Source organism: Chiroxiphia lanceolata, chromosome 6 (genome assembly GCF_009829145.1).
Source record: "Chiroxiphia lanceolata isolate bChiLan1 chromosome 6, bChiLan1.pri, whole genome shotgun sequence".
Lineage (NCBI taxonomy): Eukaryota > Metazoa > Chordata > Aves > Passeriformes > Pipridae > Chiroxiphia > Chiroxiphia lanceolata.
The window spans coordinates 41,013,099-41,036,695 of record NC_045642.1 but is presented as its reverse complement, the minus strand read 5'-3'; the positions used below and the strand labels follow the sequence as shown (position 1 = coordinate 41,036,695).

Genomic DNA, 23,597 nt, shown 5'->3' with positions numbered 1-23,597 from the left:
GGTGCCACCTTTTAACAAAGAAAAAGTGAGCATCTTCCTTACTCTTTTGTCAGCAGTCAAGATTGTAAGAACATTGCTATATCTTTCTAATAACTGGCACTGAGTCTTCTGCTGTGGGATCTAGATTTAGATCCACGTCACATGATCCTTTCACTTTATTTCCTTCTTCTTTCTCCAAAAGATAGCTCTCTTCTCCAGCTCCATCACAACACTTCAGACAGTCTTATTTCTCCAAGGAAACAGGGAAAGAGTTCATGTTAAGGAAAGAGTCTGCTCTTCTACATGGATTCCAAAACCTCATTTTGGCTAATAAGAAACCGTAAGAATCCAATTCACTTTTCCATGCAACTTCCCAGACTGCAGAGAGTGGACATACCGTTTTTACCAAAATGGACCAACAAGACATTTCAGAAGACACCCTGAGACAGATTAAAGCACTCTTTACTTACACATATCTGTTCATATGTTGGTTTCCTATAAATGTAAGAACCTGAAACATTTTGTTACAAACAATTGTACATACTGACCAGAAGGAGCACCAGGCAACAGTAATGTAGAAAGTGAGGGCACGTTCACGACTGTGAAGTAAGGCTTCCAAGCTCAAAAAGCCTATGTGTTGCCAGGACTAAAGAAAAAGTGGTTATGATCAATTACCTCACTGCTAGAAGTTTGTTTGGGTACAAAGGCTGGGTGTTTTGCATGGAGCCTAAAAAAGGCTGCATGTTTGTGCCAGGTGTAGACACTCCTAGGAAAGACAATATATTACACAAAAGGAAAGAGATGTTTCAGTAAGAGGATACATTGTCTTCCCTCCTTTCCTTATTTTGATTCTAATTCAACAACTTCGTATATACAAAGTTCAAGTTCAATAACTGCCATGCTCTGTTTTGTAGTTTAATAGATAATATAAGTTCAGTCCACCAAAGACAGAGCCCCTGATTTAAACATATCCTACCTACGATCAGCATAAAAAAATAAACTCCACTGAAAACTCAATGACGAGTAGCCTGCAAGGATCATCAGCAGAACTAAGGGTATGTGTTTAAAATATGCTGCAGTTAAATCCTGATGAAGAAAGAAGATGGAACTGCTCTGCCACTCCAAACCTACAAAAAAAGCTGAACTTGCAGGCAAGAGAACATGACAGACAGCATTTATCTGTGAAAAATGAAAACTGGAAGACTAACAATCCAAGAAAGAGTGGTGATCTGTACATAACTTGGGAGTTCAGGACTCCTTTATGATTTTCCAAAAACTTAAGAGGCTGCTGAGGCTGCAGAGAATTACAATTCACAACCAAGGACAGCTTAACTTGGGAGCAAGGTAGCTGTTCCTCATTCATGTGCCCGTCCATCTCCTGCTGACTCTGAAAGGGTCTCTCCATTACAGGGACACCTCAGTGATTTCTGGTAGTCGTTGCTTAATTAGTAGGCAGTCTAGCCTATTACTAAAATAAATGAACAAAAATACCCACTGTCAAACAAAAGGTCCTTCCAACCCACCACCCTGAGTGACATGCCAACAGTAAACACCTCTAGAAGAGTGTAAGAACAGGGAAGCACATAGCTGTACCTGCCTAGTGATCTCTCCCTGCTTTCTGCAGCTCCAAGATGTCCAAGCCTGGTGACTTCTCAGTGGTCAGACACCCTTGATGGATTTATCTTCCAATAATTTATCTCATTTATTGAGTGAGATAAACTCCACATCCACAACATCCAGTGGCGATGAGTTCTCACTTTAACGTGCAGCACAAGTACTTCCTCATGTCTGTCCTGACACACTCTTATTTTGTCTGGCTCTTGGACTACAAGAAACAGCGAAGAGTCATTCCCTATTCACACTTACACTGAATTAATCAGTTTTACATATCTTTTTCACATACTGCTTCAGCTGTTTTTCTCCAGGCTAAAAACTCGTAGTCATATTCTTATTCTTCTTAAGAAAAACCATCACTGACTGACTATATGCTGGCTGACTTTTCCTCTATCCGCCTGGTGCTATAAGATGACCAAACTTCTGCTGTTCGCCTGCAATCTCCCTCATCATCCAGGTCTAATTTGTGGGCCCTTGATAGCTAGCATCAAATAGCTCTTCCACTGCACCCTTGGTATTTAATTTGTTTGAATGTATATGGAAAATAAATAAGCATTACAAAGAAAACAGCAGCAAAGTTGCTAGAGTCCAGTGAAAGACAGGGCACACAAAACCACGGGACACTATAAATAGGGAGACTTGGTTGAGCAGGTTCAGGAACTGTCTCATTGCTCTTGAAAGAGTATGAGGACTTGACATTAGACAATACAGTCATTCCTAATTTTATAGCAGGAACATCACAAACTAGCTTCAACTCCAGATAAAAATTCAATCTAACACAAGAGATTAGACTAGCAAAAATCACTGACAGGGAAATTATAAATGGTATTCATATCTCTTTCGTCAGTTATCCCATATTTTCTAATATTTAAGGCACAGACAGCATCAAAGCACTATTACCTTCACAAAGATATTAGGGCTTAAAAAGAATAGGCTTTGGAGGAAGTCTTGCACTAACAGTATCACCAAAACTGTACTGTGATGGCATAACAGCCACATAATCACTCTGGCATCAGTGAGATTTTATAAATGTGGCTGTGATACCAGGTATCTACATTTACATTTTAGGACTTCTGAACCAGTACATCAGGTGTTACATGAAAAATATCAGAAATTCCCAGGGAAGCAATAGCAGGGCCTTCAAAAAGTCCCTGGACAACCACATTCTTTCAATGACACAATGCTTTTCCCACTTCCCCATCCTACATATCTGTTACTTTTATACGCATAGGTTTGTTCCAAAGTTTGGAAAAAACACCAACTTTTTATTTTCGTTTTTTTACAACAAAACCATTTTTCTCTGCATATAGTTCTCAGATGCATCTCTCTGTATACGTATATTCCAAAGGATGACAGGGCACATCTTTAAATGCATGAGCTTCCCAGAGCTGCTAGTTCATGAACCCAAGACATCAAAAATCTTCTAAAGTCAACTTTGACTCAGTTGCTGTGAAAGGTGCAATGGATCATACAGTGGAAAACCAGATGTAGCAATCTAAATTTGCCGTTATTTACATGAAGTGTTCTGAAATTTGCTGCTTTCTGGGCCACAAACATTGAGTCAGGATCTGTGACTGAGTTCCCAAGTAAGACCTATCTCCTCCTGATTGCCACATTAGCTGGGGTCTCCTCATTCTACAGTGCTCACTACTCCACTCAAAGCAAAGCTGGAGGGGCAGAGAGCAGGAAAAAGCCCATAACATAAGCCTATACCCTGTTTTCCCATTAAAATTCTGCCACCTGCAGAAATGAAACTGACTGACTGCAGCTCACATTCAGAAAAGATATTATGCCTCCCAAAGTCACCCCAACTACATGAACAATTAAAAGTAGGTGTGTTCATTCAGCCCAGTTCCTTCTCCCACCCTTACAATATCCACATTAACAGGGACAGCAAAATCAACACAAAGCAGGATTTTTAATACTAAAAATTATTTCAGTGTATTCTAACCAATAAAATAATTGATTAACAGAAAAAAAATAGAACCTCTAATGTGAGAAGTTTGGACTTGATGATCTTGGACGTCTTATCCAACCTAAATGATTGTGTGATTTTGAGAATTGAAGCAAAAAGAGAAAAGCAGCAACAAGCAAAAGGAGGCAACGAAACACAAGCTGAGACCTCAGAAGAGGTGCTGAAAAATAATTTACGTTTAGAAGACTTTATTATTGATACAAGGTCCTGAGCCTGGAAGCTGCTGGAGAACTCCAGAACCACCTTGTAGCAAAGAATAAACACACAAGAGACCCAAGGATAGCCTATCTTTTAAGAGGACAGCAAAAATTTAAAAAAATAAATCATCAGTTCATGCTACAAAAATCCTGTTTCATTCAAGGAAAGCTATCCTTTGATGTGAATTCTGTGCTAAGGAAGGGAAGAATATTCTGCAAGGAATATTCTGAGCGAGAATCCACCTACTAGCATGCCAGGATGACAGTGGAAGAACAGAGGTCAAACAAGCTGGAAAGAAAACATAAATTATATACTAACAAATTAATTTGATTCACAGAAGCCACAGGGCAGTCAACAAACTAGCCAGGGTGACAGAAAGTAAAGGTAACCCTATGGGAAAAGGAGGAGAGGAAATTAGTTGTAGAGAAAAGAGATCTGATAGAAGCAAGCAACCAAAAGAGGATCTGAGAAATCAATGTCCAAAAAGTTAGGGACAGCTGGAATTACAGGTAATAAGAATATGGAATCCAGATAATAGCATTCAACCATTCCTAGATGAAAGCAGTGAAGATGGACAAAATATTCAATAAATTTCTTCCACATTTGTTAAGAAAGCTCAGTTATATAGACAAAACAGTAAGAGAGTTCATATGAATTCAAGAAACAAAGCATGTAATTCAGTAATTATTAATTTATCAAACTATGTCATGTCAAATGAACTGTTCAGATTTCTAATGTCAGTTTTGCAATAGTACCTCTATGGATAAACTTTTCAAAAGGTAGACAGTCCCACGTCGCTTTGCCTAATGAATTCTAATACAATATCAACAAAGTGTGCTGTGATCTGGGTCAATAACAGATCTGACAACATAATTGCAATGTCACTCAATAGATATATTTTTCATGGAGTTCTGCAGGAATCACCCTGGTCCTGCACAGCATTTTATTAATAACTTGGATGAAAATAAAAGTCTTTGAAGATATGAAGGATTTGAGGTGGGATGTAGAAGATTTGGAAGCAAAAATTGCTAACATAATGAAGCAGAACTGTCTCTCATGCTCAGTGCTGATAGAACATTGGAAAATACTGTAAAAAAAGACAATGCATGTTCTGAACAGAAAATACGTCACAAAAAACAATCTTGGGAAGAACAAACCGTGACTGAAATGATAGTTTTATAAAATGAAAAGAAGCAAGACTTCTACGGGAGGCCTCATGCTGCCATCTAGAGGAGACTGGTCAGCAGTGGGTTTCACCCTGCTTTTGACAGACTATTTCCATTTACCAGCTAAGTCAAGAGGGGACTATTAAACTTAGATACAAAAAGATATAATCGAATCCAATATCTCTGAGACAAAACTACAAGTCCCTTTAATAAACAGATATTTTGGATTTTCTTTCTTTTTTCTCTCGCTTATATAAGTCTGTAAGAGAAAACAACCTAAAGACACTACTAGGAAAAACAGTCCTAAGAAGCTCTGTTCAAACTCCACAACTAATTTTTGGTAAAAATTTTCCAAAGATACATGTATATTATGACACACAAAGCATTCCATGTATTACAGTGTAAAGGAAAACTGACTTCAGTGACAAGAAATTACAAGCATGGAGACCTTTCACAAAGCTTGAAAATTCAACATTTCAGTTACTAGAGACTAAAGGTTATAACTCTTGGGCTTCACACATTTCACGGTTCACTCACTTTGTCTTCTTTACACATTCATTTGTCCTCAGTAAAAATAAATGGAAATGCATGTAGCAAATATTGCTAACAAAACCTTGCTACCTTTCACTGTAACTCAGGCTCTGCTTAAACTCCATTGAGCAGAACAACGCTGTCTGACATCAAAGCCTACAACTTAAATGAGAAAGCCAATCATCAGCTAATCTTTGCATTTGACTCAGTTTTACATTGTTATACTTTAACTTCTACTCCACCAAATGCTTTACACAGTTTTAACAGATGTTAGCACTGAAAGTAAAAAAAACTTGAAGTATGTTAAAACAGGCTTAATGATTTGTTAATAAGAAAACATTAGGCTATCCTAGGTTTGTAGTCAGAAAGATTCTAAAGGTTTATTACTACTTTTTAACCACTGAAAGGAAGGTGGAAGACTTTTAAAACTTTTTGTGTTTTGTGTAGCCCAAGAGTAACTGCAACTAAGGTCTATGTTAGATCAAAATGAAACAGAAAAAAGTAAATATGTCAGTATGTACAGGTAGCATTAAACAACCCCACAATACTCTTGAAATCCTCAAGGCTGGATCAACCTGTTAATGACAGAGTGCTAAATGTGATGATGAAAGCAGTTCTTTCTTCAAAAAAGCCCAATAAAAATTGGCTGTTTTTCAGGTGGGATAGAGGTCATCGTTAATACTCAATGACATCACCTCCTGCCATGACTGAGTGTTAAGAAAAAAAAAACCCAACAGTTATAGAAGCAGAAAACAGTATGAACACAAAGTGACAGGAGAATCCTACAAACAAGTGAAAGCTTCACTGTAGAGGTAGTGCATGAAGTTTGAGAGAAGTACTGCCACAAGTATTCTAAGGAATAGCTTTAGTATCTGAGTGTGAAATTAAGGAAAGTGATCTGACTTATATAAAGCAACAATAAGTCAGGAACAGAAGTCTACATGCCACTAGATGACACCAGAGTGATGCATAATCACTTCTTATTTCTGCTGTTTCCCCCATGCAGTTAGGCTACAAGTTGGAGATGTAAGCTCACTTTCTCATCCTGCTTCAGAAGATCACTAACTGTCAGACACTTCCCAGATCTGCCAAAACACTTTTCCAACTAAAAATGTACCACAACCACGTTTTAGTGGGAAGGTTTGTGATGCAGTCAGTAACATCTGTGTACAGCACTTACATTCATCTAGTCCCAGCTGATAAGCCAAGTTCTGCAGGCCACGAACTTTTTCCATCAGATTAGCTGTAGTGAGGCTCCCCAACTCTAAGAAAAGAGAAAAGTGTAATTTAACGATGTCTATAGCCTTCTAGTGACGGTTCACCTGTTTAGTACTTCACAGAGCATTTTCAAGCCATACTTCTGATAAGATCTATTTCCAGTGAACAGCAGATGTTCCAAATTCAAGAAGACTCCACCCCTAATTTTAACATACTGAAAAAGCCTCTGGTTCGTGGTCTAATCTGCCACTATTGCAAAGAATAACTTGACCCATATTTTGGAAGTTTCTGTAAGTTCACATTGCTATATGAACAAAAAAGTATGCAAAGAAACAGACTTATTTTACATCAATAACGTGACTTTAAGCACATTTCTTCCAGCAAGTCAAAGCTAATTTCACTGTGTAACAGTGACATGTCACTGTGACATGATCACATGCCACCATCTGGAATTCACAGGAGAGGCAGAGCACACTCAAGGGTGTTTACTGCAAACTAACAGCTGCAACATGCAGCAAATCTACATGCTAGCTAGTCCTTCTGTAACTTGCCATATAGCCTCACCATTCCATTAGAGCTGTAGGATCTCTAAGGGAAGACACACATGTTGTGCACCTCTGAACAAGTCAATCAGCAAGTCTAAGCTACTCACCAAGTGATCAGCTGAGCCCCTCCAAAAAATTCATGCCACTTCTCAAAATAAGGAGATGCTATACTTATGGAGCAATGAAAATTACTGAGGTAACTCAAATATATGCAACATTACACTGCTTGTTTTGAAATATCAGTCTGCCACTGACATCTGGATACTCTCTCGGAAATAACTGGTTTAATGAAAAATACGTATCATTAACAAGATAGAGACTCCTAAACTGGAAATTCTGCAGATGTGATTGCTAGAGATCTGAGGCCACGGGGCCACCTCCAGAACACTTAAAGAACAAGCGTTTTAAGCCTCCTAAGTAAGTACTGAATTTCCATCTGCTTTGGCAACCTCACTTCCTGCTCACAATGTCCATACTCACCCTTCAACATATCAATATCATCGTTTTCTAATTCAGCCATCCACTTGGGAGGAGAACTTGTAATGGGCTGTTTAAGAAACAACAAAAGTTCATATTCAGACAAGCACATTTTTAGAATTATACAAAGAAGTCTGACCTCGTATTGAAAACTAGTTACACTGCCAACAAAAACATGAGAATTCCGTATGCTCTTTAGAGATATTTTTCTGCTTCATCTTGTTTTCTAGCTTTTCCTGGACATTTTGGAGTTAAAAATGGCATACTGGCATCCACAAGCCAAAGTCAGTATGAAAAATAGGATTTTCTAAAGCTTAACCTTTTCCTTCTTCCAAATTGCTATTCTCATTCACAGTAAGCTGCACAAGGTATAAAAAAAGATATACATATACAAAAGGTACATTAAAAACAAGAGGCTTATTCCAGCATTTACTGGAGTTATAACTGAGATACGGTTTACAGAACGAGGGCGTAAAGCCCGCAAAGAGAACCTGCAGATCTATCACCACACGGAAGGGGGTAACGCGAAAGGCAGAGCAGCGCTCACTCACACTTTTGAAGGAGGCGGCGAACTCGGCAACCCCGGGCACTGGAAGAGAAAGCGGAGGACGGCGGGGGGTGAGCGCCTCTGCGAGGAACACCGCAACCCCTCCTGGCCCCAACCCGGCCCAAGCAGCTGCCCCAGGAAGCCCCGGGCCGGGCCGAGCTGTGCCCACCCCGCCCCGAGCCGGCAGACTCAGGCCGGCCGGACTTACGTTGCTCAGGCCACAGGTCCGGGGAGGCGCGGTCCAGCTTCTCGAAGCTCAGCAGCGAGGCCTCCAGGTCGGCGCCTGCAAGACAAAGAGGAGGTGAGTACCGGGCGGGGAGCGGCGCAGGGATAGCGCCGGAGCCCTCCCGCCTCACCGTCCGCGGGAGCCGCCATCGCGCCCGCCCCGCGTGACTCCCGCCGCCGCTCACGTGACGCCACCGCCCTCCCGGCCGGTCCCGCGCTGGGGAGGAGAAACAGCCCCCCCCCGGCCCCACGTGCCGCTCTCGCCGCCGCCGCGGGGCGGCGCTGCCGGCCCGGCCCGGCCCGCTCAGGGGCCTCCACCAATCCGCGGCCCGGCACGGGGGGCGGGGGGCTCGAGAGGCGTGCCCGGAGGCCCTGCTGTCGGCGATTGGCTGCGAGCCGCGCGGGGGCGGGGCCTCGGGCGCGGAGGGGCGGGGCGGGGCGGGGGGCGCCGTCGGGGGCCGCGGAGCAGCGACCCTGGGCCGGGATGGCGGCGGCGGCGGCGCGGGGAGTCTGGGGCGGGCGGCGCCGAGTGGCCCTCAGGGTGAGGCGGCGGCCTCCGGGGCCCGCAGCGGCTCCCGCGGCTCGTGGGGCGCAGGGGGGTCGCGGCTCCGGGACCGCTTTGATTTGCTGGAAGAAATGTGCTTAAACTCACGTTATTGATGTAAAATAAGTCTGGCCCCGGGACCCCGGGCGGGCAGGAGCCGATGGGGGAAGGGGGTGGGAGCTGCCGGACGCACGGGAGCCCTGAGGTGGTCTGTGCTTCCCCTTCTGTCCAGCTGCCACGGAGAGCCGGTGCCCCCTGGAGCAGCGCAGTCGCCGCCTCCTTCTCCTCCTCCTCGGTGGTGAGTGCCCGTCCCGCGGATCGGGGCCGGCGGGGGAAGGGAGGTGCGGGAGAGCCCCGGGCGCTCGGGTCTGCCCTGCCAAGGCCGTTCGTGCCGGCTCGGCTCAGCTCGGCTCGGCGCAGCTCCCCAGCCATCCCCGCCCGGTGGCTCCGGGTGGGTATTTCTGGAACGTCGGAACTGCCCCCGCGCTCGACGGGAGGGACGGAAAAAAGTTCCATGAGCGGACTTCGGAGCTGAGCGATGCTCGCCGGGCAGCTCCCGCCGCGGGTCGCGGTGCGGCCACTTAGGGAGTCACCTCCCGTTACTCCTGGTGACTGTGGATCGGCCTCATGGCATCTGCGGCAGAGAGAGGATCTGGTTTCCTTGGGGCAGTATCGAACACCTTTAGTTGTTGTGGTGCCTTTTTAGTTCTGCTGTCCGTGGCTGCACACTCTCCAAACTCTGAATAGCTAAACCATGATTCCACAAATAGTCTGCTTTACTGCCGTCCGTATTCCCACAGCAGGGGCATTCTCTACATAAAGAAAAGGTGGTGATCTTATGGAAGAAGTGCAATCAATATTAATTCAGCATTTCTTGACTTGATTAAAATATTTTTTCGTTCAATGTGCAATCTTTTCGTTTAATGTGTATTAAACTATTTGAAAAAAACATAAATTCCATTGCACTGAAGCCCACGTGGGTCCTGTAGTACAGGAGCTTGTAGCTCTATTGCAGATACTCGGCACTTGGGCTACTGCAGTGATTGATAGCCATAGGAGTTTGTCATTCTTCAGACCAGCACTAGACCAGCACCTTCTCTTGACAGTCGGGAAACTCAGTCAAGAGAATCAGATTTCCTGTGCTTCCTTCCAGGTTCTAAAGGATTTTGTGTTTTCATAGGCACAGCTTTCTGCCTCTCTTCCCCAAGTGTGATTCCAGCTACATAATCATCTGCAACTTTTTATTTTTAATTCTCTCCTAGTGTTGCCTTCCAAATCACTAGGTCTTGCTTATCCATTAACAAACTTATTTTACTCTTCTCGTCCTAGCTTTCTTGTTCCAAGCTTTCTTAGTTTGTGCCCTCTCATTGCTGTTCACTTTTTTTTCGTTTTCATCCACTTTTTGCTGTCATTAATTGTCCAACCAACACCATTTATATTCATGATTCTTCCTCTGATCTCTTTCCCTTCATTACAGGTTGGATAGCATCCCAGTCCTTATCTCTCTCTCATAATTCCACATCCTAATTTCTTCAGTTTCCTGTTATATTTGCATTTACATCCCAGTTCTGTTGATCTGTCCCATTTCTGTTCTTCATATAGTAGACCCATTTCCCCTTCCTCTTATCTGTTCTCCCCAAGCCACAGTTTGTGTCATAATTAACGGGTTCTGGCTTTCTCCTAGTTCTCTCCTTATCTCCCAGTATCAACTTCTGGTTTCTAGTTTATTAATTTATACAGTCCTAATCTGTTTCCTGCATGATACAGTTTTGTTGCCTATCTAGTGCTAATTACAGCTTCTATGCCTGCTTTCCCTTCTGCTCTATGTTTACCTGAACTTTCCTTTTGCCTGCTTCACATCTGAGTTGGAAGGTTCTGTTTTCTGTGCTGCCTGCCAGGACAGTCACTGTGAACTCCACAGATGCAGGTTTCTTGCTCTTAGTTGCAGAACCAAGTGGGGAGCAGGAAAAGTCCGATTTTATGCTTGTAGCTATGAACTGGAAAGATGAACCTACTTAGTGGCTTGATGGGAAGGAAGCACATAGTACAGTGTGCACTGGGTTCATGAAATTCTCACAAGGTGAATTATTAACTGTTTCTTCTGAACATTTATGACTTGCAGTTTTTCAGCTTACGATTAAGTAGATTGAAATAATTCCAAACTTAAGCATAGCAATGTATTTTTCTATAAATGCTTTTAGAAAGAATTTTGGCTGTTTTGGTGTAAAGTGAGAGAAAATGGGTCAGAGAGCAGTTAGCTGGGTCTTGCTGTAAAGACTGGATCTGGACTCTAGTGGTTTGCAGACCAGTAAATGATGAAGGCTTGCATGCAATATGGCACACTGGTGCTTAGGCACCATGAGACAAAAATAACTCACTGTCCAGTGTTTTATCCTCCACAGCCAACAACCAAACTCTTCATTGATGGGAAATTTATTGAGTCCAAAACTACTGAATGGATTGATATCCACAACCCGGTAAGTGAAATGGTCTCAGCCTCTATAATAGTGAGCACTGTGCAACAAAGATCTGTGCCTCTCTTCAAGGACGTAGCAAACGGGGAAAATACATACATTTCTTGAGAAAGATTTAGGCTTGGAGTTTAAGATGGATTATTGCTTCTCAGTTTCCTTTTCACATGAAATGTCAGTCTCAGAAAAGTTACTACCTCCTTTACCTCCCCTTTGTAGTAAGCCCCTGATCTCCAGAAAGGAAGCTTAAACTCTGCTTACATATTTTTATTTCTCATAGAAAGGCTTTGTGATCAATATGTCAAATTTCTGAAGGGTGTCTTTCACCCTGTATGTGAAATCAGCTGGGTGTAGTTTGATGACAACTGAATGTGAAGTCCTGATAGAGACTGATATCACTCTCAGACCAAGGTGAAAAATCCTGATAACTGAAGCTCCTCTCCTTTCAGAGAGTTTCTGCCTCTGAGCCACAATAATCACAGAGAATTTAGAAGTTGGATGCTATACAGTGCAAAATAATCTTGGACTAGTAGCACTTATACTTGTCTAAGTACTACACCAAAGACAAATGGAAATGAGGTTGCACTCGGAATTCTGACCTTTCTGACCCCTCTTGTAAGGATTTGGACAGCAGTTTCTAAATTTTTTCTCAGTAAAGCTCTATTTTGATTTGCTTTGTGGAAGTGATCAGAGCAGCAAGCGATGTTCCTGTATCTCATTTGGTCTCTATGTGGCAACCAATGTTCTCATTTAATTTTCTTGCTCTTGTTTTGAGTAGTTTCTTTCTTAGTGGTATACCTGAAGTTTTTGTCATGTCACAGCAGATTTAGTTTTTAAGAGAACATTAGATGGAGGTTAAACTACTAATGTCAAGCTTTTAAAGTTAAAATACTGTAGAACTAAGGTTGCTTGTAAAAACATTACTTTGGCTAAGGGGTGTAGGTAAACTAACATCAATGCCAATTACACAGTTATGTACTGCTTTTCCCAAAGGAACAGTGCCTCATTTAATGTGCAAGAGACACAGCAGATGAGCCAAGGTGACGCAGAGGGTTAAGACCACAGTTTACAGAAACTTTTGCCTTATACTCTCTAGAAGCTTCAAGGTAGACAAGTCACTTCAACTCCAACTTGGAAATGAACACTGCATTTGCAGTTTTCTGGGTGCCTAATTTGAGATGCAGGTTTTCAGAACTACTGCAGTTGTAGCCCAGGCCTTTTGTATGCACCAAGGAAGGAGTCTCTTTTGTGCTCTCCCGTCAGAAGTACAGCTCCTTCTAGAAGGATAGTAGGTGTGTGCTGGGAAGTGACTGGTGAATGGTTGGCAGGGACAGATGGGAAAAGTTGAATTTTGATGCAATTTGGTTTTTCTTTCAGGCCACAAATGAAGTGGTGGGCCGTGTACCAAAAGCCACAGCAAATGAGATGGAAGCAGCTGTGGCTTCTTGCAAAAAGGCTTTTTGGAACTGGTCAGAAACATCTGTTTTGAGCCGTCAGCAAATCTTTCTGCGTTATCAACAACTGATCAAAGACAATCTGGTGAGACACCATGACTGTGTGTGATGGCTGTCCCTGAATGCATTGCAGCTGACTTTAGGAATTAAATTGAGAGACTTGGGATTTACAGAGTTCTTGATGAGGCATTGCCATGATTGAGGAGCCAACTGAGACACTGTCAAGAGGTGCATCAAATGGGGACAGAGAGGCAATGCTTTTTACTGAATATTATTCTGCATTCGTCCCTTTACCAAGAGACCAAAAATGGAGAATGTGCCAGTTGATGAAGACAAGTATGTTAGTGTGTCTTTGGGTTTCCCCAATTGCTTTTTTGGTGTGTCTGTGGTGTGATACCTGAAAGCATTAGAGTACAAGCCAATCCATGGTTGATTCTTTTTTTAAATGTCACCTGTGTGGGTCATTGGCTTCTTGTCTACAAGGAGCAAATCAGTCAGTATAGGTTTCTCTGTGTTCTGCTCAGTCTGCTCATTGTGAGGTTCAACTGTCTATTCATCTGTCTTATCCCTGCACTCTGTTTCATGGGTGGGCACTTTTCTAACCTTCATAAACTTTGTGTGTTCCATTTTCAGAAAGAAATTTCCAAACTCATCACCTTTGAGCAAGGGAAGACCCTGGCTGATGCTGAGGGAGATGTGTTCCGAGGGCTTCGTAAGCAGCTGGCTCCTCCTGTTAAAAAAAAGGGCTTTGAAAAACCATAGGAGGGGATGAGGTCACCTGAGTAACTGGTTCCTCTGGGAATCTGTGCATGTTGCTCCCTTTAAAGCCCTCCTACTGAAAGAAAAGGGGCAATTGTAACTCTAAGCTGAAAAGTTCCCTTAAATAGAGTATCAAGTCACTTCCAAGTTGTTAGATCCTTACTTTTTCTAGGAGTCACCACAAATTACTAAAAAGGGATAAAAGCTTCTTGTTTGTGCCCAGATATCTAAGTCTGAGTCTCAGGTGGTACCATAATACTGTACTTGTGCATCTCGTACCGGGGCTGTTGCGTCTGTGCTCCTATCATGATGGCATATAATGGACTCCAGAGAGAATCCATTCATGATTTGCTCACAGAGCTTGGCAGATCAAAGGGATTTTCTGGAGCACAATGAGGGATAAGTTGTGGGAGAAGAGGGTGGAAGAAAGAGGTGGGTCAAGGCAGTGGTGAAAAAGGGGTTTGGGGACTAACTGTTAACAGATCATCCAGTGGCATATTGCCCTTTCTGCTGCAGAGGTGGTTGAACATGCTTGCAGTGTGACATCCCTCATACTTGGAGAGACCATGCCCTCCATCACTAAAGACATGGACACTTACACCTACCGTCTGCCTCTGGGTGTGTGTGCTGGAATCGCACCGTTCAATTTCCCAGCCATGATTCCTCTTTGGATGTTCCCCATGGCTATGGTTTGTGGGAACACCTTCTTGATGAAACCATCTGAGCGTGTACCAGGAGCACTCATGTTCCTTGCCAAGCTCTTTCAGGATGCTGGTGCCCCCGATGGGACCCTGAATATTATCCATGGACAACATGAAGGTAATAATGGCCCTTCCTGAGAGATGGCTGGAGTGTATAAGTGTTGTGGTGTATGCTCAGTGGGAGGTACCAGTTGGAGAATCTGAGACTGCTGCTGTTGGATGGGTTTGGGCAGATGCTTCAGTTCTATTAATGGAGGTGAGTGGGAGATTCTCTGCCACCTTGAACCAGATCTTCCAGGTGGACAAAATTTCGAGATTGGGTGTCAGAGTTCCCAAGGCATTTAAGTGCTCAACTTCTATTTAGCAACCTAAGCTCCAACTGAAATAAGTACATAAATCATCTTGGTTTTCCAAGGCAGCCTAAACAAGAATTAAATGCCTCACTAAATATACAGTGGATACCAGTATTCTGGCTCCTAACATGTTATTTTTTTACAACACACCAGTAGTTTCAGGGCACAATGATACAAATAGACAGCAGTAATTTCATTTTGGCATTGCTCAGACATGTTGGGAGATGCTCAAAGTATGAAGAGATGTCAGAGAGCCAGGAGTATGAAGACAGGGACAGGAGTACATGTGCTAAGATAGTGGAGAGATGCATAGACAGGCTTCGGGGGAACTCAGATGTAGGAAACAAAAATGCAGGAATTTTGGTACTAAGAAAGATACATAGATTTAGCACTCATGGGATGGGAACAGAGGGAAGCATTTGTGCACCACAGTTATAATGTATTATTTCCTATTTGAAGCTGTGAATTTCATTTGTGACCATCCGGATATCAGAGCAATCAGCTTTGTGGGATCTAATCAGGCTGGCGAGTACATCTATGAGAGAGGATCCCAGAATGGCAAGAGAGTCCAGGCCAACATGGTAATGCTTCTGAATGGAGCACACTTCAGCACATAGACTGCCTCTGTTTTCTGTGAATGTTAAGACAGACCACACTACTCAGCAGCAGAAGCTGACTTCACTGCTGATAGTTAAATGATGAGGCTGCCCTTCTTGCCAGCCTGTTGGTAGCAGAGTCATGGCTACTATATGAAGCCATTGCCAGAGGGCTAGAGAAGAAGCAGGCTGGGGTGGTTAATAATGGGAGACTCTGCGTGTTGTGTTTCAGGGAGCCAAGAACCATGGAGTGGTGATGCCTGATGCCAATAAAGAGAACACCTTGAACCAGCTGGTTGGAGCTGCTTTTGGAGCAGCTGGCCAACGCTGCATGGCCCTGTCTACAGCAATTCTAGTGGGAGAAGCTCAGAAATGGTTGCCAGAGCTTGTGGACAGAGCCAAAAATCTACGTGTAAATGCAGGTACAGACTGTGATAAATTCTTACAAGGTACTTCACTTCTGTACAACTGTAGCTTCTTAGGTCAGCTTGTCTGCAATACCGTGGTGTGACCCTTGGAGCTATTGGCACTGTAGGTTTGATGTGTAGAGGTAGGAGCTATCAGATTGTCTGGATTGGGAAATGCAGCCCTAGACATGGAGTTAGGAATATGTATTCAGCTTGCCGGTGGGACTGTGATGCCATGTTTACAGGATCAGTCTTGTTTTAACTGGAGATTTGAGGTTACATCCTGTGTTTAACTCAAACATACCATTTTTACAGCATCCTCATTTCAAGATCCTTCCAATTTGTAGTCAGCTTATGATAAAAAAAATGGAAACAAGTACTTTGGAAAAGATAGACTGCTATTCATTTTAGGAGAATTACCTTTTGTTTATATTCAATAAAGTCCTGCAGAAGGGCAGAAGTTTCCTTTCTGAGAAGAATCTGTTGTTGAATTTTGACTTCCTGGTGATCTAAAATTGTGCTTATGACTTCTCTTATTTGTTGATTATGGGAGCTGCAGGCTATTACTCCTGGTCGTCAATATCTCAAATCTTTATTCTGTGGTTCACAAACATCAGGATTTTCGGATTTTTCCTGCCAATGTAGTTATCTCCCTGGTGCCTATGAAGAGAAAGCTGTCAGAATTAAAACTTGGTGTCTCTGCCTCTTCACAGGAGACCAGCCTGGAGCAGACCTAGGGCCTCTAATCAGTCCCCAAGCTAAGGAACGGGTTTGCCGTATAATTGAGAAAGGAGTAAAAGAAGGTGCCAGCCTTCTCCTGGATGGACGTAATGTCAGAGTGAAGGGTTATGAAAATGGCAATTTTGTTGGGCCAACAATCCTTGCCAAAGTCAAGGTAAGATGACCAAAACCAGTGCTTGATAGTGTATATTGCAGGGTCAGCTGAGAAATGGGTTACCCAAGTCAGTCAGTAATCAATAATTACCAGGTGGAAAACCTATAAATGGTTCGACCTTCCCTGACACAGTGCCAGTGAAGTACTCACTGTAATGCTGCTGGAGGTGATAAAAGAATTCACAGTAGTGCAACATACTCTGAATGAGGTTAATCATCTTAACTGAACAGACTGCAGCCAATTAAAAGAAGAAATGGGCAGCTGGTACTGTGTTAAACTAAATGTCCATCAAGCATAGTGTACTATTTGTAGTAATGGCCAGCAGCAGGTGCCTAAGGAAGAATATGATGAACAGCCAAACTCACAGTTTTCCATCCTCTGTTACACATTCTCGCAGTTTGCAATTTAAGGACTTGCAGAAACAAATATTTGCAGAAATATTCATGAGAATGATATAGGATGAGGTAGGAAATCTCTCTGTTGTTGAATGCATTCAAAACTTCTTTGAGTTGGCCTCTCAATATAATGCATGGTGTGCAAGAGATGGACAATACCATGGGAAAACATAAGTAGGATATTGGTACACATCCACGTTAGTTTCCATACCTACATTCATTCTTTTATGTTTATGCAATTAGCTGGTATGATTTCCTTAATATTCAAGTATTCAGTTCCTTGTGGGCCTTTTGGTGAGTGATTCCATTATAGAAACCCAGTATTGATCATTCTGCTATTGTACTTTGTATTCTTAGGATTTTATTGATTTTATGCTATTATATAATTCAGGTTTCTGATCTGACTCAGAATTTTCTTGTCTCATTTTCATTGAATGTCTTAAAGTACTTCACTTTCCTGCCATGTGTCATAAATATTATTAGGTATTCAAAAGTAAAAGCTTCACAGATATTTTGTGAAAGTTTTCTTATACTGTTTCTATAGTGTTCAATAATATGATAAGCCAGGTAAAACTTGCAGCTTATCAAATGAATGTTTTGTAGTCTGCCGTATTAGCTATTAGTAATCAAAGTACTCTCCAGATAGCATTGTGTGGGGTTTTTTTGTCAGATGTTGCTAACTGTCAGACATAAATCCTGGATACTGAGTGAGAAAGGACAGCAGGTTCTAGTCACTTTGTCAACAAGAGTTGAAGTAAACTATTCTGAATTAATCCCAGTCTTAATCAGCCTTGGTCAGAGGAGACCTATAAGGTCTCCTCCTAGGTTAGGCAGGCAGTAAAAGCAGAAAGCACTCTCAAGATGAAAAGTGGTGCCTTCTTTAGTGGACTAGATAGAGGACAGGGCATGGAAAAGGGTAAAAAGACAAGGAGGACTGAAGCGTGACTTGTGGCAATGCAGTATGATCAGTAAGCCTAGGAATATCCTTAGCATTAACAGCATATGTGTTTCTTATAGCCTGTTTACCAGGATATTTTTATTATATCCTTTGTACGAGCTGTTTTTTCTGCTGTTTGTCTTGGCAGCCAAACATGACTTGTTACAAGGAGGAAATCTTTGGGCCTGTCTTAGTGGTTATGGAAGCAGACACTTTGGATGATGCCATTGAGATGGTGAACAATAACCCTTATGGAAATGGAACTGCTATCTTCACCACAAATGGAGCCACAGCTCGGAAGTATTCTCACTTAGTAGATGTGGGGCAGGTATGTTCCAGCTAGAATTGTTGCTTTTAGCACTCACTATTTTACAGTGGGTAACCATTCAGCTGTAGTGACTAATCACTGCCCTCTCAGCCAGCCTCAGATTTAAGGAAACAAAGTGCAGGAGCTTTTGGAGAGTGCTCTGCAGTCTGCTACTTTTTGTGACTAATATGGCAGCTTTCCTTTGGTTTAGGTGGGTGTCAATGTTCCAATCCCAGTACCTCTGCCCATGTTCTCTTTCACTGGCTCTCGTGCCTCTTTCAGAGGGGACACCAATTTCTACGGCAAACAGGTAAGTTACTGATTCAGAGAACTCTAGTGGGTTGAGTTGTGATAAATCATATTATAAATGGAAATGGGGAGACGGTCATCAGACCTCATTAGTGAGGAGACTTTGGAAACTGTACTGTAAAAATGCAAGTTGTCTTTTAGGAGACTGGAGAAGAGAGCAAGCACTAGCAAGCTTTCTCACAGAACCAGAATCTTTGGGGAACTGGTAAAAAGAACAGGCTGACAAGAATTGTTCTCACTGAGGAAAACTCAGCCCTGTGTAGATAAAGCAAAAGCTGTTTGATACACCACTGGTGTGGACCTGAAGAATTCATAAGGCCAAACATCTGATCTCTGGGTCTCTCCTTTCTTCCAGGGAGTGCAGTTCTATACACAGCTGAAAACCATCATTTCCCAATGGAAAGAGGAAGATGCCACCATTGCCAAGCCTGCTGTCGTTATGCCAACTATGGGAAACTAAATCAGCCTTTGCAGATGCTGTTCCTGTTGCCCTTCTCCTATGCTGCAATTTCCAGCTTTGTCCTGACTGTCATCATTTACTTGGGAATCAATAGAAAGCTCTTTTCTCAAGGATCTATTTCTGTGCAGATTAGGCAGGTTCATGTAACTTATGGTCTGGGTTTTCTGTTGCTGTCAGTGGTTTTTTGGCTAGCTGAACTAATTTTTTTTCCTACAACCCATCACAGACTAAACAACCTTATCTAACTGAAAGAGCAGCCAGCAAGATTGGTCTTAATTTGTGTTTCTTTCCAGACCCTGTGAACTTGAACATTATTCTGTTTTTCACTTCAGTATCTTTACCCTTAGTGACTCACTCCTGGCTACATCTTGTAGCAGTTTTACTTACCTCTTTATCTTACATGTTAAGATTCTGAGTTCACCTTACTCAAAGATGAGTAGTCATTTTGAGTGACTGAACTGGGACACTTTGGGTGTCTCATAGAAGTGACTTTACATATATGAAGACAGCAAGTTGTCAGTCATCTGTTGAGGAGTTTACAAAACACTTGGGAAACAGCTTTGTAAGGATTTTTCAGGAAAGAGTATTTGATTGCATGTCTGAGGATGAAAGAAATTTCTGTATGGTACAGTGACCTTCACTGTACCTCTGACAGCTTGAAAACTTCTGTTCCTGTTGTGTCTGTGGCCTGTGTGCTCCAGCTTGCTGGCAATTCCATTATACCTGAAAGTTGTTTGGTGCCTTTTTACTGTGCTAACAGATATAAGCCTACACATCCTGTAACATCATGAAACTGTGGAAGCAGAAACATAACCATGTATATGTATCTTTGTGTCACAGCATCATGTGGGTCAGGGTGGAACGGAGAGTAAGTAAACAGGTCAGTAGGAAAAACTACTTTTAATTGCAAAGCAGCCAGGCCTGTTCTGATGGTTTCCTTTCCTCACTGTAGCTGTATTTCTTTTGTTTATTGATTGACTCCTTGTCACATTTGCTCAAACACAGTCATGTCCTTTTGGGACTGCAGGTTCTCCTTACAAGAGAAGAGTGAGGTTTGGTATAAACACCCTGTTTTTAAGAATCTGTGCATTTGGAGCTGGAGAACCTATATTTTTATTCCTGGTTCCTCAAAGATGATGCAGCCATGAGGGATCTGCAGGGAACTTATTCAAGCACCCATGGAAAAAAGTATTATTCTAATGATTGCAACTGTTACTTGTTCTAATTAAACAATCTGAACGTGAACAATTTGTATCCTTCCTTCGGGTAAAGATGCTTTGTAACTGACGGTTCTATATCAGTGCAATTGCTGTACATTCTCTAATGTTTGTATCTTGTTTTTTTTCCTCTGCTATACACTAGAGGGAAATTCTCACCTTGCAATTTGATTACGAATTAAAAATATGCTAATATATTTCTATAGAATATGATTGTTCCTTCGTAAGACCTTATAGAGGTGTGATGTTGGTTTTATTTCCCTATTTGCAGAGGATGATCTGCAACTCCTGTAACCCAGGTATACATCTTCCTTTTACAGTATTTCAAGGACCTCTTTACCAATTTCCTCACATGGCATTTCAAGGAATGCTTTGTTTCTGTTTCCACATCCACATCATTTGATCATAGAAATTCTTAAGCTTCATGTAAACGGCTGGATTACAAACTGAAAATACATCTTCATCAAGCTTTAGCAGCTCTTTTATATACAGAGTTCTAACCACTAGTCCAAATCCTAGTGCTTTGTACAGGGTCTTGCAAGCTCCTGGCTTGGGAAAGAATAAGATCTTTAAGAAGGAGGAAAATAAGTATATTTCAAATGGATTTTCAAACACATAGTCAAAGCAGCAGTGCAGCAGTGTCTTAGTTTAACAAGATTACAACTTAAAAATTAAGATACTTCAGATGGAAGTGTGCAAAAGGAAAAGAAACAGCTTTTTATTAACAAAATCTGAATAAACAACAAATGGTGCAATCAGAAACTTTCAGAAGAAACAAAACGAAGTCCCAATTCCCCAGGCGGGGGGGAGAAACCCGTGGCAACCCGGAGAGGGGGGCAGAAATGCAGGACTGTAGCTGTTCGCAGCCAGGTGCGCTTGGAGTCAGAAATGAAGGAGTCCTTTTTCCCACGGGCAGTCTTGAACAGCAGAATACCTCGCTCTGAGATGGGTCGGTCTTTCTCTCTCGGTCGTTCTCCGCGAGGTGTCCCGTGGGGAAAGAAAACTTCCTCTCAGGAAAAGAGAACGAGGCGGCCAAAACCCAGACTCCTGCTCTGTCCAGTCCCAGACCAAATGCCAAAAGCCCCCGAACAAGGGACCCCCCAGCTGTCCCTGCGCCCACCGTGCTTTCCCGCGACACCTCTCCCTCTCCCCACTCCTGCGCTGCCCTGCACGTTCAGCTCCGCTCTGCCCCCAACCCCTCCCCGACCCCCCATCCCGGGAGAAATGTGGGGGTAGGGGGGAAAGAAAATTCCAACATCTCTTTTCGAACCTATGACAAGCAGACAGGGGATCTAGAATTCACAACCTTCCTCAGAAGCTAACTTCCGAAGTGAAAAGTGCATACGAGTTGCTTGCTGCTGGCTGTTGTTCATGCAGAGTGTACACCTTCCTTACTTGGTCTACGGTGTTAACATCTGAATATGTGGAAGGATCACTGCAGAAAATGATGAATCTGATAATGTGGCCTGATGTGTAATGAATATTGGGTTGGGAGAAGTATTTTCTGTGTTGCAAAGGTAAAATCGTCTAGGTAAATCACATTAAGACACTGTCATTCATCCATGCACCTGGGAAAGGAATACTAATTAACACCTTCTAATATTGTCTGCAGTCCTTCGCTTTCAAAACACCTTAATTTTCTTCCATGACTTTTCTGTTGTCCTATTAAAACCCATTATATCTGTCCTTTAGAAATTCTAAAATCCATATTCTCCTGTAACAAAAGCAGTCTATTATCAAGGTTACTTGCTCCCTGAAGAATTGCAGGACTATCCCTGCACTTTCTCCAGATATCTTCTAAATACCTGGATGATATTTTCATTTGTGTGCAACCATCTTTTCTAATTATCTGCATTTTAAACAGCACTTTTTAAACCAATAGTTTAAAATAATTGTATTAGAAATACAAATCTTGTATGTTCCTTCTTTAATTAATCAACTGCCTTTTCAGAATAAGCTGCAGATGCTGACTGATCATGATGTACCTGCCTCATTTCACTGCTGTTACTGCTTTCCACTCATCTGTTTATTCTCCTTTTTTACTTCAACATTCGCTATAAAAATAAGCTAAAAAATGTATCTTCTACATTATACGAAAGTATAAGATAGATATAAAGTATCTCATAATAAATTTCATTAACTATTAAAATACAATTTTATAATCAACCCTTTGAATCCTATTAAAAATTGTTTCTTGTCTAGAAGGCACTGCAGTCCGGATTTTCAAAGCTATTTAATACTCTTAAGCCCCAAAATTATGTTAAAATAGTTTAACCACTTTTGAGAATTGGGCCCTGTTATTCCTATTTCTGAGGGCTTTTCTTCCTGTCTGTGCCAAAAAAAAGGGCTCCAATTCACTTCCATTTCAGGAAGTGACAGCCTGCTTCTCCAAAGGAGGTGTCTCACATCTTTTCATATAAATGCCTTCAGGGGTCCTGCTTATAAACTTTGTCTGATAATTTGATGTCTGAATATTACATTTTGGCTTGTGTGCTTGATTGCCTCACACCTGACCAGGTGGCATGCCAGAACCCCGCCCTACTTATTCCTCCAGGGTAAGTTGACATTGGTTGCCCTGGAGTGTTATAATTAGCAACATAGTTGTATCTGAGTTGCTATCTGAAAATCAGGCATATGAAGCTTCATCCTCGGCCATTCTCTCTGATTCTATACTGAATGCATCATCAGCTGCATAGATTTTGCCTTTTAATGATCTCCTGATTCACATGTTACAGAGCATCTATGACGAACCTTTCCACTCAGTCCCCTCATTTAAGATATTCTAGGCTAGCTTCTTCACTCAATTAATCTAATTTCTAGTAGTTGCTGCAGTTTTTTGATCTCTACCGTGCTTGGCTAGTGCTGTTTTCTGAGTCTCTCTCACAGATTCTCTGGTCCTGTGCCATATGGCCATTTCCAGCTTTTCCACTTTACACTGCAGACGTCCGGTCTAGGTTTCTTTTTCATTGCGTTCTGAGTAGAATTTGGCTCCGTTTTCTCTAAAACTTCCTCCAAGTAGCCAAACCCAGCGGATCAGCCCTCAGCTTTCTCTTTTTTTCGAGCTGAACAAGCGCTTCAGCCTCTTCGAGTACATCACGCGCTGAAGCCCCCGCTCTTAATTCGCTCTCCCTTGTACCGATGGTGGACAAACCGGGACGCCGCGTTCCAGCGGCAGGGAGTCGGCGGGCCGGCAGGGAAGGCACGAGGACAGCGGCTCGTCCCGGTCGCCCGTCGCACCGCCGGGAGGCGCTGCTGCCTCACGGCCCCGGCGGGAGGGGCGCTGCCCGCGGGGAGCTGGCGCCGTCCCGCCCTCATCC

At 42.6% G+C, this 23,597-nt stretch overlaps 2 protein-coding genes across 4 annotated transcripts in view; one reads left to right on the top strand and one right to left on the bottom strand.

Moving 5' to 3' along the window:
- Positions 1–8,653, bottom strand: part of LIN52 (lin-52 DREAM MuvB core complex component) — a 41,047-nt gene extending 32,394 nt beyond the window's left edge. The window contains exons 1-6 of one of the 3 annotated variants that reach the window (XM_032690102.1): positions 8,607–8,647; positions 8,459–8,533; positions 8,255–8,292; positions 7,707–7,773; positions 6,644–6,727; positions 2,806–3,260 (exon numbers count right to left, since the gene is read on the bottom strand). In XM_032690102.1, coding sequence (XP_032545993.1) covers positions 3,250–3,260; positions 6,644–6,727; positions 7,707–7,773; positions 8,255–8,292; positions 8,459–8,533; positions 8,607–8,625 — 294 coding nt within the window. In that variant the 5' untranslated portion in view covers positions 8,626–8,647 and the 3' untranslated portion in view covers positions 2,806–3,249. Of the gene's footprint in view, positions 1–2,805; positions 3,261–6,643; positions 6,728–7,706; positions 7,774–8,254; positions 8,293–8,458; positions 8,534–8,606 lie in introns of those variants that run through there. The other 2 variants (XM_032690101.1, XM_032690103.1) reach the window with 2 other exon arrangements.
- A 278-nt stretch (positions 8,654–8,931) lies between these two features.
- ALDH6A1 (aldehyde dehydrogenase 6 family member A1) lies at positions 8,932–20,483 on the top strand. Its single transcript, XM_032690092.1, has 12 exons — positions 8,932–9,016; positions 9,252–9,317; positions 11,422–11,496; positions 12,868–13,029; positions 13,578–13,656; positions 14,220–14,522; positions 15,217–15,338; positions 15,586–15,775; positions 16,474–16,655; positions 18,136–18,315; positions 18,506–18,604; positions 18,959–20,483. Exons 1-12 carry the CDS (start codon positions 8,960–8,962, stop codon positions 19,061–19,063), a joined length of 1,620 nt encoding a protein of 539 aa, XP_032545983.1. The 5' UTR covers positions 8,932–8,959; the 3' UTR covers positions 19,064–20,483.
- The last annotated feature ends 3,114 nt before the right edge of the window (positions 20,484–23,597 follow it).